Source organism: Mauremys mutica, chromosome 6 (assembly GCF_020497125.1).
Source record: "Mauremys mutica isolate MM-2020 ecotype Southern chromosome 6, ASM2049712v1, whole genome shotgun sequence".
Lineage (NCBI taxonomy): Eukaryota > Metazoa > Chordata > Testudines > Geoemydidae > Mauremys > Mauremys mutica.
Window position 1 is genome coordinate 43,605,191 of NC_059077.1, and position 17,104 is coordinate 43,622,294.

General features: G+C 43.7%; 1 protein-coding gene across 1 annotated transcript; it reads left to right on the forward strand.

Annotated features, from left to right (window-relative positions):
• The first annotated feature begins 3,379 nt into the window (after positions 1–3,379).
• LOC123373081 (orthopedia homeobox) lies at positions 3,380–11,118 on the forward strand. The gene is made up of 3 exons (XM_045021850.1): positions 3,380–3,416; positions 4,161–4,570; positions 10,588–11,118. The coding sequence occupies exons 1-3, from the start codon at positions 3,380–3,382 to the stop codon at positions 11,116–11,118; spliced, it is 978 nt and encodes a 325-aa protein (XP_044877785.1).
• The last annotated feature ends 5,986 nt before the right edge of the window (positions 11,119–17,104 follow it).

The window sequence follows — 17,104 nt, forward strand, 5'->3', positions numbered from 1 at the left end:
GGAAGAAATGGGGGAAAGAAATTCCATGTGCCTAGCTTCTTGGCAGGCACTCTTGTACAAAATTCAATCTCTATTTTTATGAGAAGTAAACTGTCTAAATAAATTTTATTAGAGGCAACCAATATATTTTCTGGTAGTTCCCTTTGTTCCAGTTCTACGTGTGTGTAACAATCTAAAACCTATTTATTGAGGAAAAATCACTGGATCCGTCATAGAAAATCCTTTTACTTTGCTCTGAAGTGATTTCTGAAGACACTCTTGTCATTCTGAAGATTTTGGGGCCATTGTGCTAAGCCTTTCCTTGTTAGGAACTTCGGTTCCTATGATCATGTGGGAAATACCTTAAATAATAAAAGGAACGGACTTGACTGACACTTTTCTGGCTACCCTAGGAAAATGGAACGATGACGGGGAATAAAATCTTTGTAAATACATCTCAAACACTGCCCAGGTGGATTCACACACTTGACAAAACAAGTGTATAGAGGAGCGGAATGTGATTATAGTGTTTTACATATCTACTATTGTCATTTTCTTTCTGACATGCTTAGTGTCAGTCCTGGTCTCTTTTTTCCCTTCAGATTTCCTTTTCTTATCCCCCCCCCCCAAAAAACGATTATGCTTTGAAGCCTTGGTAGAGATGATTTAGTTTGTTTATACTGCTATAAAAATCAAGAGCAATAGAAAAGTCATAAAATGAAGCGCGCTATCAATCACGGTGCAACATTGTTATTCAGCGGTTACTAAGAGAGATTGATAATCCTTTGATTTCCTCCCATTGTTATTACTCTGATGTGTCTTCACATTAACTATTACACATTTATTTATCGACCTGCAACATACAACAACACGGAGGATATCTCTGTGTGGGACTATACAGCACGTATGCTACAGAGGCAGGATGCACACACTTGCAGGATCTGGATATTATGCCACCTCAGTGTAACCATGTAGCTAACAAACAACAGGACTTGAATATTGTAACTTCAAAACGGCTCGTATTAGCGCCCGATTTTCCAGTCATTTCCCTATTCAGCTCAAAGACATCACAGGCATTGCTTAGCAGTCCTCACTCCACACACACCTACAGCCCCCAAGACCATTAAAACCCATCAGTCCAGCCAGACCGCCTGGCCCGGCTGGGGTTCACTGCGTAAAAACACACAGACACCCGTACAAATAACAGCCCATCATCCAGCCAGCCAGGGCTCTAGGGCTCTGGCAGTCAAGCAGCCCCCTCCCCAGGGGCGGGCTGTCTCCTCTGGCATGTCTGCGACTGCAGGTCCCTTCTCACTTTGCTTCGGTTCTCGTCGCGCTACTTGTTACAACGTGGGGTTGCTTTGGGGGGGGTGCTCCCAGGGTTTTCACCCCAGACGGGGGCCCTTTTTTCGCTGGCGTAAAAATGAAATAGATTTAAAAGCAAAATTTAAAAAAAAACCAAAACCCGAACCACACACCGCGATTTGCTCTCCCACTAAAGTGGGGCCCGGCTCTGTCTCTGAGCCCAGCTATTCCTGTGCTGCTGTGCAGGGACCGAGATGCACCCAAGAGCCGGCCGTCTCTAAAGCTGAATTGAATCAATGTAACCAAGGATCTGAACAGGGGAGAAAAGGGAACAAAACTGCCCTACATCGCGGTCGGCCGCTTCCTTTGTCTCCTTGTTCAGTCACTGCCGAAACCCACCACATCTGAGCTGCAAACAAAATCACTCGTGCATCTGCTCGCATGCAGCATTTACAATGTTTTGTGTAAGTCAATTGGGTGGCGAACAAAAAAAGCCATTTGCGCTGTATTATTTAACACAGACTTCACTGGGCTCCCTTTTTATGGAAGCTTTATTTGCACTAAATGAATAATCTTAATTGCATCACTCTTGAATTAAAAATCAATGTTAATCAAGTTGGAAGTAGTAAATATCAGTTTTCATTGTGCCTGGGTAGAGGGTATTCTTCTTGTTTTGCAAATAAAAATACAAGTCAAATAACTTTAAAAGGGGCATTATGTTCTGCTACAAATACAATTGAAACGGATTGTTTAGGAGCGGATCAGAAATGGTACAGAATTTTGCACTTAATTTCCTCAGTTATCATTTACAATAAGAACCTCTTGGCTTGACAGCCAAGTCTAAACAGTAGTAAATTAGTACAAATTTATACTGATTTTACTCTAATAATCGTAATAAAAGCTTATAGATTTGGCACTAATTACATAAATGCCTAATGATCTTGAAAATTACTCTGGTTAGAAATATATTACTAATCTAAACTTTGTTGTTGGCTGGCTTTGAAAAATCAGAACATTAGAAATGGTTCGCTTCACTTGTGCAAAGCACTTTAAATTGTTCAAGTAGTTTAACATAGTCAAGAGGAAAATAAAAAGCATTTAACTTTATTTACCGCCTTAAACTGAGTTTGTGGCCAAGCTTGGAAACTTTAACCCAAAATGTTGAAGGGCTTTTCAATCTCAGTGCAATGTTTTCCCTTTCACACAAACATTTAGCCCGGGCGAGAAGCGTATCCAGATCACCTTTGGGGGGGGGTGGGGAGACGGGACATGGGAGAGCAAAACGGAGCGTGTGTAAGTTTCATTAGGAACTCGGATCGCTTTATTTCAGCCCTCAAGAACGGCGGGAACAAGCGATTTACGCGGTATTACAAATGATTATCTGGAGTTCGCCCACTACCCGCCACTGCCCGACAAAGATACTGAAACTCACAGCCGAGCTGCAGCGTGAAAGTTAACAGACAAAGCACAAGCCAACCCCGAACAGGGCGTAGGGAAGCCCCCTGGGCCGGGAGAGCCTGGCTAGCCAGGCTCCCGAGCGGACCCGTGCACGCTCCTTAGGCAAAGCCCTGCATTGTGCTTGGGTCGGAAGGCGCCACGAGACACCAGCTCAGGCCCTTGCACAGGGGCAGATCTGAGCGGGGGCAGCGGTGAAGTCCCTCTGGCCAGGAGAAGGAACAGAATTACAAACGGGCGGCGGGAGAAACACGAGCGAGCGACGGAGACCCAGCGAGAAAGCCCAGCCCCACAGCCCCGGGCTGCTGCCGCTGCCGCTGCCGGGGGGGATGCGGGGCTGCTGGTGCTGAGGCTGCAGGCGGGCGGGCGGGCGGAGTGGGGACTCGTCGGGCTCGCTGACATTTGCAGCCTGCCCTCCTGATTGGTCCCTTCGCCGAGCTGCTCACGGGTTCATTGAAGTGTTAAGCACCTCCCCGTCTCTCTAAAGGACATTATAATGCAAGAGACCCCCTTTTTAACCACACACCGAATTTTCTTTCATTTAGGCGATCTATATATATCTATATCTTATATCTATTTTAAATAACTTCAAACCGCTAAAATTTGGGGGGGAACAGCCTTCGCCCTGGAGCGGTGCGCGATGCTGTCTCACGCCGACCTCCTGGACGCCCGACTCGGTGAGTTCGTCCCCCCCCCCAGCATCTTTCTCGCCCCCCCGGCAGCGGCGAAGGAAGAAGCCAGAGCAGGAAATTGACAATTTGTTCCTTGTTTTACCTTAATGCGCTCTAAATGGGCTAATTTCTTTAAAAGTAATTGTGCTGTATTAAAGTTTAATTTGATTTAACAGCGTCTTTTAGAAAAAAAAAGTCTCTGGGATATGTAGATCCAGTCCCAATTGTGGGCATTTCGTGTCTCTTTCCCGCCCCAGTTCTCCCCGTTTTAGGGCAGATTATCCCAATCTTTGTGATTTTGATGTTTTTATCATTTTTTCTTTACAACGGGACAAAATCGGATTGAGTTGCTCCAGATCTGACAGGGAGGCGAAGCCACCTGCGAGGAGGCGGGTTGGGCTTGTCAGCCGCGCCGGCAAACAAAATAAACCCACTAAACTCCCTCCCCCCCCCAGTTCCTGGGGAGGCCCCGCCGGGTCAGGCCCCACAGACCGGCCCGAGCCGGCGATTGGCGCAGGAGGAAGCGCTGGAAAGTTTCCTGGCTGCTGAAGTTGGATCTGTGAGGCGGCGCGCGAGGGCCGGGGCAGCCGGCCCAGGGCTGTGGGGGTGGGCGAAGGGGGCTGCGGGGGCTCCATGGCTGGGGCTCGCCCCATAGCAAACTTGGTGCGCCGGCCGCTGGCGCTGCTGGCTACAAGCGGGGGCCGCCCACCTGGCCGCAGGGGAGTGACCGCAGCTGCTTTGCCTCCGCAGGAATGAAAGATGCAGCCGAGCTGCTGGGACACCGGGAGGCGGTGAAGTGCCGGCTGGGCGTAGGGGGCTCTGACCCGGGAGGGCACCCGGGAGACATGGCTCCCAACTCGGACACGGTGGAAGGGGCCACGCTCCTGCCCGGGGAGGACATCACCACGGTGGGCTCCAACCCGGCCTCCTTGGCAGTCAGCGCCAAAGACCCCGACAAGCAGCAGGGGCAGCCGGGCGGGCAGAACCCCAATCAAACGGGACAGCAGCAGGGGCAGCAGAAACAGAAACGGCACCGGACCCGCTTCACCCCGGCGCAGCTTAACGAGCTGGAAAGGAGCTTCGCCAAGACCCATTACCCAGACATCTTCATGAGGGAGGAGCTGGCCCTGAGGATCGGCCTCACCGAGTCCCGGGTCCAGGTATGAGCAGCTGCTTCGGTACCCAAACCTCCCGGATCCCTCAGTCAGTCACCCACCCCCCGAGCGTCCTCCACTCGCTACCTGTAGCCATCACACCTCGCAGGGCTCCTGCCCCACAGCTCTCTTTTGTGTTCACACATCCCTCCTTCAGGCTTTCCCTGGTGGGTTTAACAGAGAACAGGCTGGTTTGTAATTTCCTGATCATACAGTCTAGAGAGACAGCTCAAATGATCACCGCCTAATCCATAACATAAATAATAATAAACCCACCCAGAGCCAGCGCTTGGTGACCGGCCTTTTACAAAATATTCCTAACAAAATTTCATTTGAAGCCGCCAGGAATTTTTTAAACACCCATCTGGTGTAAGAAAAGGATTATCGGCATCAAAGTGAATGCAACAGTCGAATATCAAACAGCCCACATATTTCTGCACAAATGATTGAGCCAATCCCCGTTAGGGATAAAAAATCATTAGCAGTGTAGTGCGTGGCATAGTTCTGCGTAGTAAAATGGGATGTTTTCTGACCTGATTGTGAATTTACCTCCAGTGAACACCCTCACACTTTACAATCGATCTCTGAACGAACGATCGATCGATCAGAAAAAGACCCCAAAACAAACAAAACCAAAGACAGATCAAGTCTTTGCTGTAACTAGTTTTCGGTTTAATTTTTAATACTTGTAGTTGAGCTTCCTGTTTACTAATGAGCATGTGAAATATTACCAGCGAGCTAAAATCATTTCAAAGTGTAATGTAAATCTGAAGTGGCGTTTTCTTGGATTTGGGGGAAATGTTGAATTCCAGTGGAAAGCAGCATTGAACACTAGGCAAGCGATTGCAAATTCAGAGACTGTTCAATTACTCACATGTTTGTGTCTCATGAAATGTTTACAATAAGCGTATGCTCCTAATATGTGCCTGCTTCTTTTATCAGTTAGCACTGAATTGGTTGAACTCGGAATCTAATTTAGTCGTGTACGCTGTCCAAGGTCCTGAAGATCTCCCATTGAAACCCGCGGCAATGTTTTCCCTAGAATGTTATGCCAGAGTGCCTGAAATATTTCATAGCTCAAAAACTCTTCTAGAGATATGAATCGAATTTTAGCAATGTTACATTTGTAATTGTTGGTTAAGAAGGGATTTCTCTGAGCACAACATTTTAAGTTTCTTTAATACTTGCTTTAAAATACGGAGTAATCACTGAAGACAGCAGTAGAACTAAGTATATCAGGAAGATTGTCTTCACATTATTTTATTATGTATATTTTGACATACAGCAAACAGTTTATTCAAATCATTTTAGGCAGAAATTAAAAGTAGGCGAGCGGGATAAAAACAACAGACTATTACAAATAACGCTTTTAAACCTAAACTTTTGTTCTGGGAAATGTTGTGTGAGCCTCTTAGACGAATTATGAACATTGAAAATACTTTAACTATATGTGGTCTGGTGATATTATGAACGCATTTTCACTTTAACAGTGTTCCTCCTCAAAAATTCTCACGCAAGCCAAGTCCTCATGCCAAAAAAAAAAGACAAAAGATATTTAAAAATCTATACAAACGTTTCATAACCAGAACGCACACACATTTGTTTTAAAAAGTAAAACAATTGTATAAAACGATACACGATAATAATTAGTTTAAATTAAAATTGAAATTAGATTCACAAATAAAATATAACTGGACAACTACCTTTATGAAAAAAGAAAACGTGGACGATTAAACTTTATTGGGTTTCCCAAAGGTTAATGACACCAATTTCAATATTAGGAGTGTGGTAAATGAAGTAAAATATAAAATATATAATGGAAATAGTTATTTTCCAAAAGCACATCAAAGAAATACGTCGGAAGAAAGATAACGTGTTTTAATGGCCTCAGCATAATCCTGAACCAACGATAATAGCACGAGACTGCTGATAAAAACAGTTTAATAGAGTGGCAATTTAAATATTTTTTGCAATAATGTTCTGCAGTTTAAAAAGTAATCAGATCAACATAACCTTCTTAATTAACACTTCAAAATGATTAACATGTAATGTAATGCAAAAATAATTTATGTAAAATGTATTTACTTCACAATTCACTGTATCATTGCTCCTTGACCAAATTTAAATTAAATAGTAATTGGTTTATGTTCTTATATGAGTACTTCATAGTATTCTTTATAGTTAACAGATTGCCTACACATTCCTTGCAGTATGTGGGGCACCACAGTGACTAAGAAATGATCTAAACGGTTAATTTATAGCGGCTGCACGTGTTTTATGTGCTTTAAATGCAAGAATAAATTACCTCTTTCCTCATTTTAGAGCTATATTTAATGTATATTATACATCTAAATAATTATTAAAGGACTTGTGCTTATAAGGGAACCCAATTCCATGTCTGATATCGCTCTGCTTTTCAGGCTTGTGTAATAAAACCATTTTTTTATAGCATGCCATTATTAGAAACCAATTTCAGAATTATTTATAACCTGGAATGGCTTATTAACCAGCAATGCGAGAATCATGCAAATTACGCGATCAAATGCAATATAATAAGCATAATCATTAGTCTCTAGCATGGATTAATTAACTTTCAATATTTTATTTACATAAAAACCAAATCAGTGAAATAACTTCTGCACAGTCAGCCTTGCCTTTCAATATTTTATACGAACAAAAATAATGTGCTGTAATTCCATTGACCGTATCCCCCACAATGGTCCTGTCACCTGCCACATCTTAATAGGGGACAAGCTGAGAGTATTTTCTAGTTTTCTAATGGAATGAGAAATTGCATTTTCTTCCTCTCCCAGCACTATTAAAGTGTAATGAATTCGGCCCAGAGTTCACGGCTGGCTGATCGAAATGAACCTGAGATCTGAGCTTTAATACAGCTCTCCAGATTTCCTACCAAATCTTCACATTAATCATCCGCTAGATTCCAATGAGATCTTCATAAAGGTTTGGCTCTTGACAAAAATGTAATATTCTCTCCTCCTCTCTCTATATTTCTAACACATTTATTGCTGGGGAATTAAACGGACTATATATTTTAAAATACATTTACAGTATGTCTATATTACTGTAACAGCAGATATCAAAGTAGATTTTTAGCTTCCAACCTCCATTAGATTCTCACTGTTGTATTAATAATTTTCAGGGGCTAGTTGCATTTTAAACATACTCCAGAGTTGCCCAGTGCCTGTGGTTAATATATTTCCAGAGTTGTCATGTGTGCATTTTCAAAATCTCCCTCAGGTTTTCTCCACGTTTTAATCTGTCATGCACTAGTTTTCAACTGGAAACATTCACATTTTAAAAGCATATGCACTATAGCTATGAACTGAGGCGATCAGACCTGATGGAGATTCTTTACAACACCAGTAAACCATGAAACATAAAAAGATTTTGTAGCCGCAATTTAACTATTAACCCTAAAACATAATTGAACACGATTTTTCGATTATTCATATTACATTTAGTTCCTTAACAGCTGTTCATTTCCGTTAATGGCCGACCATATTTCTCAGTCTAAGTATATAATATTAAACGATAAACTCCAGCAGGTTCTAGGGTCCAGAATAGTAATATTCGGGAATTCAAGTGGATTCGCTGATTTCTCCTCTTATAACATCCCAGTATTTTCATTTGACAATACAATGAAACCTGTCAGTCTATTCACTCCAGTATCATCACTTTGAATCAAAGAATCTGGTTACTAAAAACATCTGACTCTTAAAAAATCCAACAAACAACAGCACGCAGGTCGGGTTTGAGTGCTGCTTGCTAATGGTGCAGCCACCAAGCGTCAGTGGTGAAACAATTCGGAGTTAACGTAAGAAAATGATGTTCCAACCATATAGACGCTTTTATACGAATTCAGACGCTATCTCAAGCAGGGTCAGGAACACAGGACCGATGCTTCCTTATTTATTTATTTTTTAGCCCGGCATATTTTACACAAATTCGCCTCGTTATGGGTGAAGGTGGCTGCAGACAGCTGAATCCCTGGACAGAGACATTGATCCCTTTCATTATATAAATTCCTGCAGCTTTATTAATCAGTCACACGGCAAATTGTGGGGCTAGAGCGGAGCTGTGACTACAGAGCACACCACCAGGAGAGACAATGCAAGGGAATAAAGGCCAGGGAGGGAGACAATAAAAACCATGTCAGGTAGGGAAGGGAGCGGAGCGAGAATTGGGGAGGGACGAGGGAGTAAAAGAATCGCCTCGGTGCTATTTCAATGGAATAGAAACCTATATTACAAAACCATTCCGAATAGTTCAGTTGTAGTGCATGTGGGAGGGATTTTTGGCTGTGCAATAAGTAATGAATTATCTAAGACAGACGCTGATCCTAGGTAAGCAGTTGTCACATTCTGGGCTCTGATTTTTATAGAACATTTGTAAAATCCCCCAAAATATAGACCAGGCCATTTGAAACAGGCCAAATCACGTTCCATTGACTCCCAGTGAGTAAAACCAGCCGGGTCTGGCCTGATTAATAAACAAAACACTGGATTAAATGGCTGAATGGAGATGAATAAATGTAAAGCGCAGGTGTCACTATCAGGTATCAGTTCACCAGCGGGCTGAAGGAGATGAAAACCCAGTTGATTAACTAGCACATCAAAACGAGTATCTAAAAATGTTAAGAGATTATTGCTATGGCAACACAGTTTAGACAATGATCTAATAGGAAACTTCTATTGCGTCTTCTTTATTTTGACATTTGTAGACAAATAGCCCAAAAGATCAGAGATTCTCTTTGCCATTATTAAGAAGTAAAATGTAAGTCCCCTAAGTAGGTTTGAAGTGTATTTAATCAGTCAAATATAGCTCATTGCAAAAGAGACTTAGGTTTGTCAAAGCAAAATTAAATGTTATTTACAACTAGTATAAGAAAGCTTTGAACTTAGCCTCCATTCATTTGCAACGTCGGAAAGATACATTTACTTTCACTCCACAGATGAGCAGAACCTGGCTGTTGAGAAAGGGATAAGCCCCTCAGGCTCAAGCTTCTTGTCATTCTCTGCAAACAGTAGATCTGAAGGCTACTACAGCTCAGGGCAATTGGAAATAGATCCCCCGCTACCAAAGAAACATTAAACAAAGATCCATTTGAATCGGCATATGCATGTGGAATTCTATATTTAAATGCGTAAGCACCAACCATTATTGGTGCAAATGCAGGTTATCATGGCTACACAAACCAGAATGCGACTCAATGGTACAGACTTCGCTATTCCCAAGTATATTATTATCAGATCTATTTTGCTTACAACTAAACCATTTTTCTTGGTGCAAATTGTGTGTTGTGTCTTTGAGGAGTCAAAATAAGGAAGTATTTTTCTAAGTTTTAAATCCCCTTTTTATACTTTCAGTAAAAAGAGGGAGTATTTATGCCTATGTGGTATAGGTTGTACATACAAATACACTGCGTTCATGTGTATGTCTACACATACAAATGTGTGTATACACCCAACAGATGGGCCTGTGGTTAACACATATTGGGTGAGATGTGGGAATTACGTATATAAGGAAGTATCTATCTGGGATATATTTCTTATGTCTGCATATATACTTATCACTTAGTCCTGAGTTGAGTGCAAGGGTCTGGACTAGATGACCTACTCAGGTCCCTTCCCGTCCTACACTTCTATGATTCTACCCACATCTATGCAGCCATATGGATATGTGAGCGATACCTTAGATACCTAATCGCCACAGAACAAGTGTAGACACAGCCTCTAGATTTGATTGCACCCTCTTGCCCCACCCTTCCTGCCACTTCCCTTCTTAGATGAGCCAGCGCCTTCCTGTGGGCTTGCCCCGCGCCTGGCCTCATCCGCTCAGGTGGGCGCGGTGGGCTCGGAGCGGGCGGGGTGTCTGGGGCGGGGTCCCGGGGAAGGCGGGCCCAGCGGGGGGCCTGGGCAGCCCAGTGCGGGGCCGCGGCCCTGCCCCGCGGCGCACGGTCCCTAACCAGCCTCTCTCGCTCCCCCCCCCCCCGTGTCCGGCAGGTCTGGTTCCAGAACCGGCGCGCCAAGTGGAAGAAGCGCAAGAAGACCACGAACGTGTTCCGGGCGCCGGGCACGCTGCTGCCCACGCCGGGCCTGCCGCAGTTCCCCTCGGCCGCCGCGGCCGCCGCCGCCGCCATGGGCGACAGCCTGTGCTCCTTCCACGCCAACGACACGCGCTGGGCCGCGGCCGCCATGCCGGGCGTGTCGCAGCTGCCGCTGCCGCCGGCGCTGGGCCGCCAGCAGGCCATGGCGCAGTCGCTGTCCCAGTGCAGCCTGGCGGCCGGGCCGCCGCCCAACTCCATGGGCCTGTCCAACAGCCTGGCGGGCTCCAACGGCGCCGGCCTGCAGTCGCACCTCTACCAGCCCGCCTTCCCCGGCATGGTGCCCGCCTCGCTGCCCGGCCCCAGCAACGTGACGGGCTCGCCGCAGCTCTGCAGCTCCCCGGACAGCAGCGACGTGTGGCGGGGAACCAGCATCGCCTCCCTCCGCCGCAAAGCGCTGGAGCACACAGTCTCCATGAGCTTCACCTAATGGCAGCGCCGCCTGCCCCCCGCGCCCGGCCGCCGCCCTCCCCCCCCCCCCGCGGATCGCGTCCCCCCCCCCGCGCCCCCCCGACTTACTTACCAGGGAGTCGACTCAGGATCTGAAATCAGCCACCAATGGACTGGTTTGTGGGCAGAGAAACACCCCCCGCCACCCCTCACACGCCCCCAGCCCCCAGGCCTGTGTTCCCGGGAGGAGACCCAACGACCAGGGCCTTGGGTCTGCACAGCACCACACGAAAGAACTCATTGGGCATTTGGGATCTCGTTTTAATTTGTTCCTTGTCTCCCTTCCCCACCCACCCACCCATCTATTGGGCTTTGCCAAGAGATCCATTTTTTTAAAGCACAACAATATCATCCCCAACAACAAATATTGCAGGGCTTTTTGGTCAGAAGGTTTCCTAACGGGCAGCACTGGCTTTGGGGGGCGGGAGGGGGCTGGGCAGATTAATGAAGTGATGAGAGCAATCAAGAGGAAATTGAACCCATTTTGATAAAGCGTTTATAAGTGAGAGTAAAAATCAAAGTCATGTTTCCTTTTGTAAAAAGTGTGAGGGGGGGGGAAGCACTTCCCATTTCTGGATCTTTGATTTCTTGATCGATTTAGTTGCAAACCTGTCACCTTTTTTATTTTTATTTTGTTGCTGTTGTCTCTATTGCATCTTCTGCTGTTGCCACTGGCCCTGCAAGCTCAGTGGCAAGGGCCTGGTGCACATGGACAGTCTCTCTCGCCAACCCTGCCAAACTTTGTACAGAGAACACAATCAGCTCTTTTCTGCATGTGCTGGTCCAGTCCAATCCCGGAGAACAGATGCTCTTTGGAAGAATGAACAAACAATGTGAAATAGGATGTTTTGTGTAGATAAAGCATTCTTGTTACATACTGGTCGGTTTGTGATCTGTTTTAACTTATTGTCTGTGCTTATTTATTGAATTTTGGGTTTCTTAATAAATGTTTGAGCTAATATAAAGCATATTATTTGACTTTTCCGGACACGTTTATAACAAGTTAATGTAAATGGATAAATAAAATCATTTTCAGTACGTGATATGAAGAAATATGGGTTTTGGTGTGGCGTGTGAGATATAAACGGTCTCTTAACCCACAGGGGAAAAAAAGACACCCCCCTTAATTTAAAATTCAATGATTTTAGGAATGATTTGCTTGCTTGAACTTTGCATTGAAGTATTTCATTTATTACAATTTTAATACTTCACGATTAATAAATTTTTGTTGATTTTTGTGCGTAATTGACATTTCAACTCCAAGAAACGGAAAGTTAAGTTACAAATAACACAGCGGAGGTGGCGCGGGGGAGACGAGAAGTAAGCGACAAGGTGTGCTAAAGCCCTATTGGTCTGTTCTAGAGCCTAGGATGGGAAGATGTGAGCCAGCCAAGGACACACAAACACAATGCCTATGTGCATGGGACAGGGCACGAAATTACGACATTAACAGGTCTCAGACACAGACAGCAAGACACTTTCTTACTGATCCGTTTCAGATAACGTGTGTTGGGGCCACATAGGGTTAAGTAGGATAAATAGTTAAGCACGGAGCGAATCCTGCAGCCCTCGCGGAGACAGGAGGTTTGCCTGTGGGTAGAACGTGCCACATCCCTTGATTTTCAGACAAAAAGGAATTAATCGTTTCGACAACCAAATAAAACGGCTAATGTGGGCACGGAGTCTTGGGGTTGGGTGACGTGAAGGGATGGCTGGACGGTGGGGGGCTGGTCTCACCTCCCCCGGCCGGAAAAGGTTGTAAGGAGGAGAAATGAAATTGGAGGCGAGATCTTGCCACACGTGAAATGAGTGCACTCCTGGCACTTGGCTAATCGCACGGAAGAGAAACCGCGCCATTTACTTCTGTGCAAACTTTGACTTAGGAAAAGTACAGGATGTTGTCAAGCATCTTACAGTGATTTTTTTAAATGTGATTCACTACGATCGTTTCCTTCTGTACATCAATTACACACCGCTTAATTACACACCGGAGAGTGCCCAACGCATAGTCAGCCGCAGAAGGGTCCTTGCTTGCTCCAAAGTGCATATTACACATGTATATTTAATTTAAAAGAGAAATAAAAGGAGGCTAAATTACTGACGCTCCAGAGCAGGAGTAAGTCTATTGGGGTGACACAGGGCAACGGACCTGCGCCCCTTGGCAGAATCCTGCTACCCTAGATGTCAAGCCAGTTAAGATATCACATCTGAGTGGTGGCTCTCCTGGGCACAACATGCGCAACATGTTACTCGCGTGTTTCGCCGTGATCAGCGTTCACATACGGTACTAGGGCCTGGGGTAAACCTGATCAAACGGAACACGCTGCGCCATCGGTGTCCCCGCAGCCTTACGCAAGAGACTTGGCCTCCATTGGCCACCCTACACCATAATGTCCTAAGAGCGCCACTGCCCCCGGGCAGCGATTACACGCCAAGGTGTGATGGAGTTTTCTCCTCCTTTTAAATGGGCTTTTTTCAATTATAAAGAGTGTCTTGCGCTGAAGTCCTGCTCCAGTGCAGTCAATGGGAATTTTGCCATTCACAGTAGGAGCAGGATGTGGCCAGGCCCTTGGCATTTCTGATTAATTAGGCTTATCAACATGAAAATCCAGACGTAGGGGATATCGAAGAATGCTTTTTAATAAGAGCTCGGTAGCCTCAGGCAGTATCGCCATACGCGCCCTTTTCTGGATTAAAAGCAGGTGGTTATATGCTCAACACAGTACAGTGCTTGGTCTTTTTGTTGTTGCTTAAATCTCATCCACATCCCAGCACTTACCGGTCTTTGGCCTTTAATTCTCACCTGCATGTCTCAACATCCATGTAGGAGATCAGTGTAAACCTCACGCCGTTTCTTTCAACGTGCATGGAAGGTTGTTTACAAGCATGTTAATTTTACAGCTTCTTTATACGGCTGTAAGCAAGACAGCTTTATGATGTAGGAATCAGGAATGTAATAAAATGTTCTATACAAGATCTCCAAAAATATGTGCTTTTTAATGGTATGAGAAAATGTGTTCTCCAGCTTGGAGGGCGGGGGTGAGACGACACAATCCAAAAGGTCCAGCTCTTGACACTAATGGAAAATTACAAATCTGTGGCAGATGTCTTACAAAGATCCTTCCATTTAATGATCTTTCTGAAATATAAATCGTTTTCTTCATATTCTAATGAAAACGTTGTTCTGGATATGACCCAAGCTTTTTGTCCTTATCCAATTTTGATATAATATTTGTTTCCATGGCAATAGATCTTCATATTATGAGTCCTGAAGATTTTTGAAGTTATACATACAGATAGCACTAGCTGAAGCTTTGCAACATAAAATGTTTATGATGATGTACTTACATATTTAACAGGGATGAAAAGAAGGGAAGTGCAAATTTCAGTCATACAGTCATACAGGCTGCAAGTGAGTGATTTTATTCCCAGACATCTCTCACACTTGATATTGAAATATAAAAACTAAACAACATTGACCATTTTTACATACCACCAGCAACAACCTTGCTTCATTCAAATTAAATCATAGGTGCTGGAACTATGGGTGCTTGGGGTGCTGCCGCACCACCTGGCTTGAAGTAGCAATAACAACCCAAATACATGGTTTCTGCCTTCAGCACCCCCACTATAAAAATTCTTCTAGCACCACTGAATAAAATGATCAGAAAAGTGACTGAATTCTATACATTTAAGATGAATAATAATTAGTCTATTATATAGTAAGTAGCTAATACAGCATATTGGGGATTGTACAAACTAGTCTTATTTGCCCACCTTAAATGTGATTTAGCTTTGATCAGTTAGTCATCCACCGAGGCTCTTATCAGATTCAGATATTCAGCTATGGATTCATTTCCATACTAGGTACATCTAAGCAGGTTTACTTCCCTTTATATATAACAGCACATCTAATGTCTAAGGTACGTATATACATACTGTTAATGCAGCTGAATCTTTCATTTACTTTTTTGATTAAATGCTTTGACACTGTCTTCCACCCCTCAGATCCAACTGGAAGGCAGAACTGGCTCTACTGGAGAGTGTATCTACTGAGCAATAATTAACAGTTGAGGAAGTACAGTATCTGGTAACATGCAGTACAAACTATACTATTGCACTAGCAGCAATGATCCCTGCTCCTGGAAAAGAAAATGTGTTTTAATTTGTGTTGTGGACTTTAAATTTTCATTTTCAGAATAAAAAACTCAGAACATGAAAATGTATCTTACAGTAATGGAGGTATGGCAGTTAACCTGTCAGCTGAAAGTATGTAACCTTCCTCTTCTCCTTTTCATGACAAAGGTAATCTCATCTGAGGGCATTTATGTGAAGAAATAACAGCATGGCACGGTGAAACCACTGGCTCATTAATCCTGGCATCTACTTCCTACAGGGTTTCTTGATTAGTTAGATTCATTCATAGGGTATTTCTGAGTTTTTGATTTGTCACCATTGGCTAGGTTCACTGAGTTCAGGCTAAATTGAGCCAGAAGCAATGTTTATTAGTAATTTTGTAATATAGACTACCCTAATAATTCAGCACAAATATCTCATCTGAAATATATCAGTTCGCCCTAACACCTAATGCAGGTTGCAGCTGTGTTCAGTGGGAATTGAAAGAACACAAGTGATTGGGCATGTATTTTCTAAATTATTAATATGAGGGCTAATAGCTAACCCATCTTCATTTCCAATGCAGGAATTAAGATCCAGTTTTAAAAAAGTAAGCACTGACATAAAGGGGACAACCTCCTGTTTGGCATTAACTTAGATCAGCTCAGATCCGTCAGTACAGCAAATGTGACCGATTTAGCATTTCAGCTTTTTTGAAAAAAAAAAAAAAAGAAGATAGGAAAAACAAAAACCTCTTTGTTGTCTAATGTGTCATAAACATATGACAGATGTAAAACACATACAATATTGTAAAAGGAATAGAAAGAGAAATCTCAATAAGCTATATCTCTGCAATGTCACAGATCTCCCTTAATCTGTTCAACAGCTATGATGAAATTACATTTGAAATATACAAAAAGAGAGAACAAATGAAGGCCCTGATTCTGCAAACATTGAAACACCTACTTAACTATAAGTATTTGAGTAGTCCTATTAATCTACGTAAGTGGTTGCGGAATGGGGACCCAAGGGAAGATGTGCTCAGAAACTTACACCCCTTTCACCAATCCAGTTTCCTAAAATGACCACATCGAGCCAATTTTATTCTGAAATAAGAATGTTGATACACAGACTTGCACGGAAATAACATGGATTATAGTTTAGATATTTTGCTGCATGTTTGTGTGTAGCCAGCCCGTACTATAGATAAAATCCTGGGTCCAAATGCTAATTGATCAAATGCACATACCAGAAAACCCACAGAGAAAACCAACGACTGCAGAGGCACTATTCCCATGAGTAAGGTGAGCAGGATTTAGTCAGGTTTCAGAGTAGCAGCCGTGTTAGTCTGTATCCGCAAAAAAAACAGGAGTACTTGTGGCACCTTAAAGACTAACAAATTTATTTTAGCATGAGCTTTCGTGAGCTAAAGCTCACTTCTTCGGATGCATAGAATGGAACACACAGACAGGAGATATTTATACATACAGAGAACATGAAAAGGTGGAAGTATGCATACCAACAGGCAGAGTCTAATCAATTGAGATGAGCTATCGTTAGCAGGAGGAAAAAAACTGCCTGTTGGTATGCATACTTCCACCTTTTCATGTTCTCTGTATGTATAAATATCTCCTGTCTGTGTGTTCCATTCTATGCATCCGAAGAAGTGAGCTTTAGCTCACGAAAGCTCATGCTAAAATAAATTTGTTAGTCTTTAAGGTGCCACAAGTACTCCTGTTTTTGAGGATTTAGTCAGTGCAGCACACAGCGGTTCCATGGGGCACACACTGCCATTGTTCAGGAGAGTGGTTCTACCACAGATTAAAAACTGGGGCATAGGGAGGAGACCA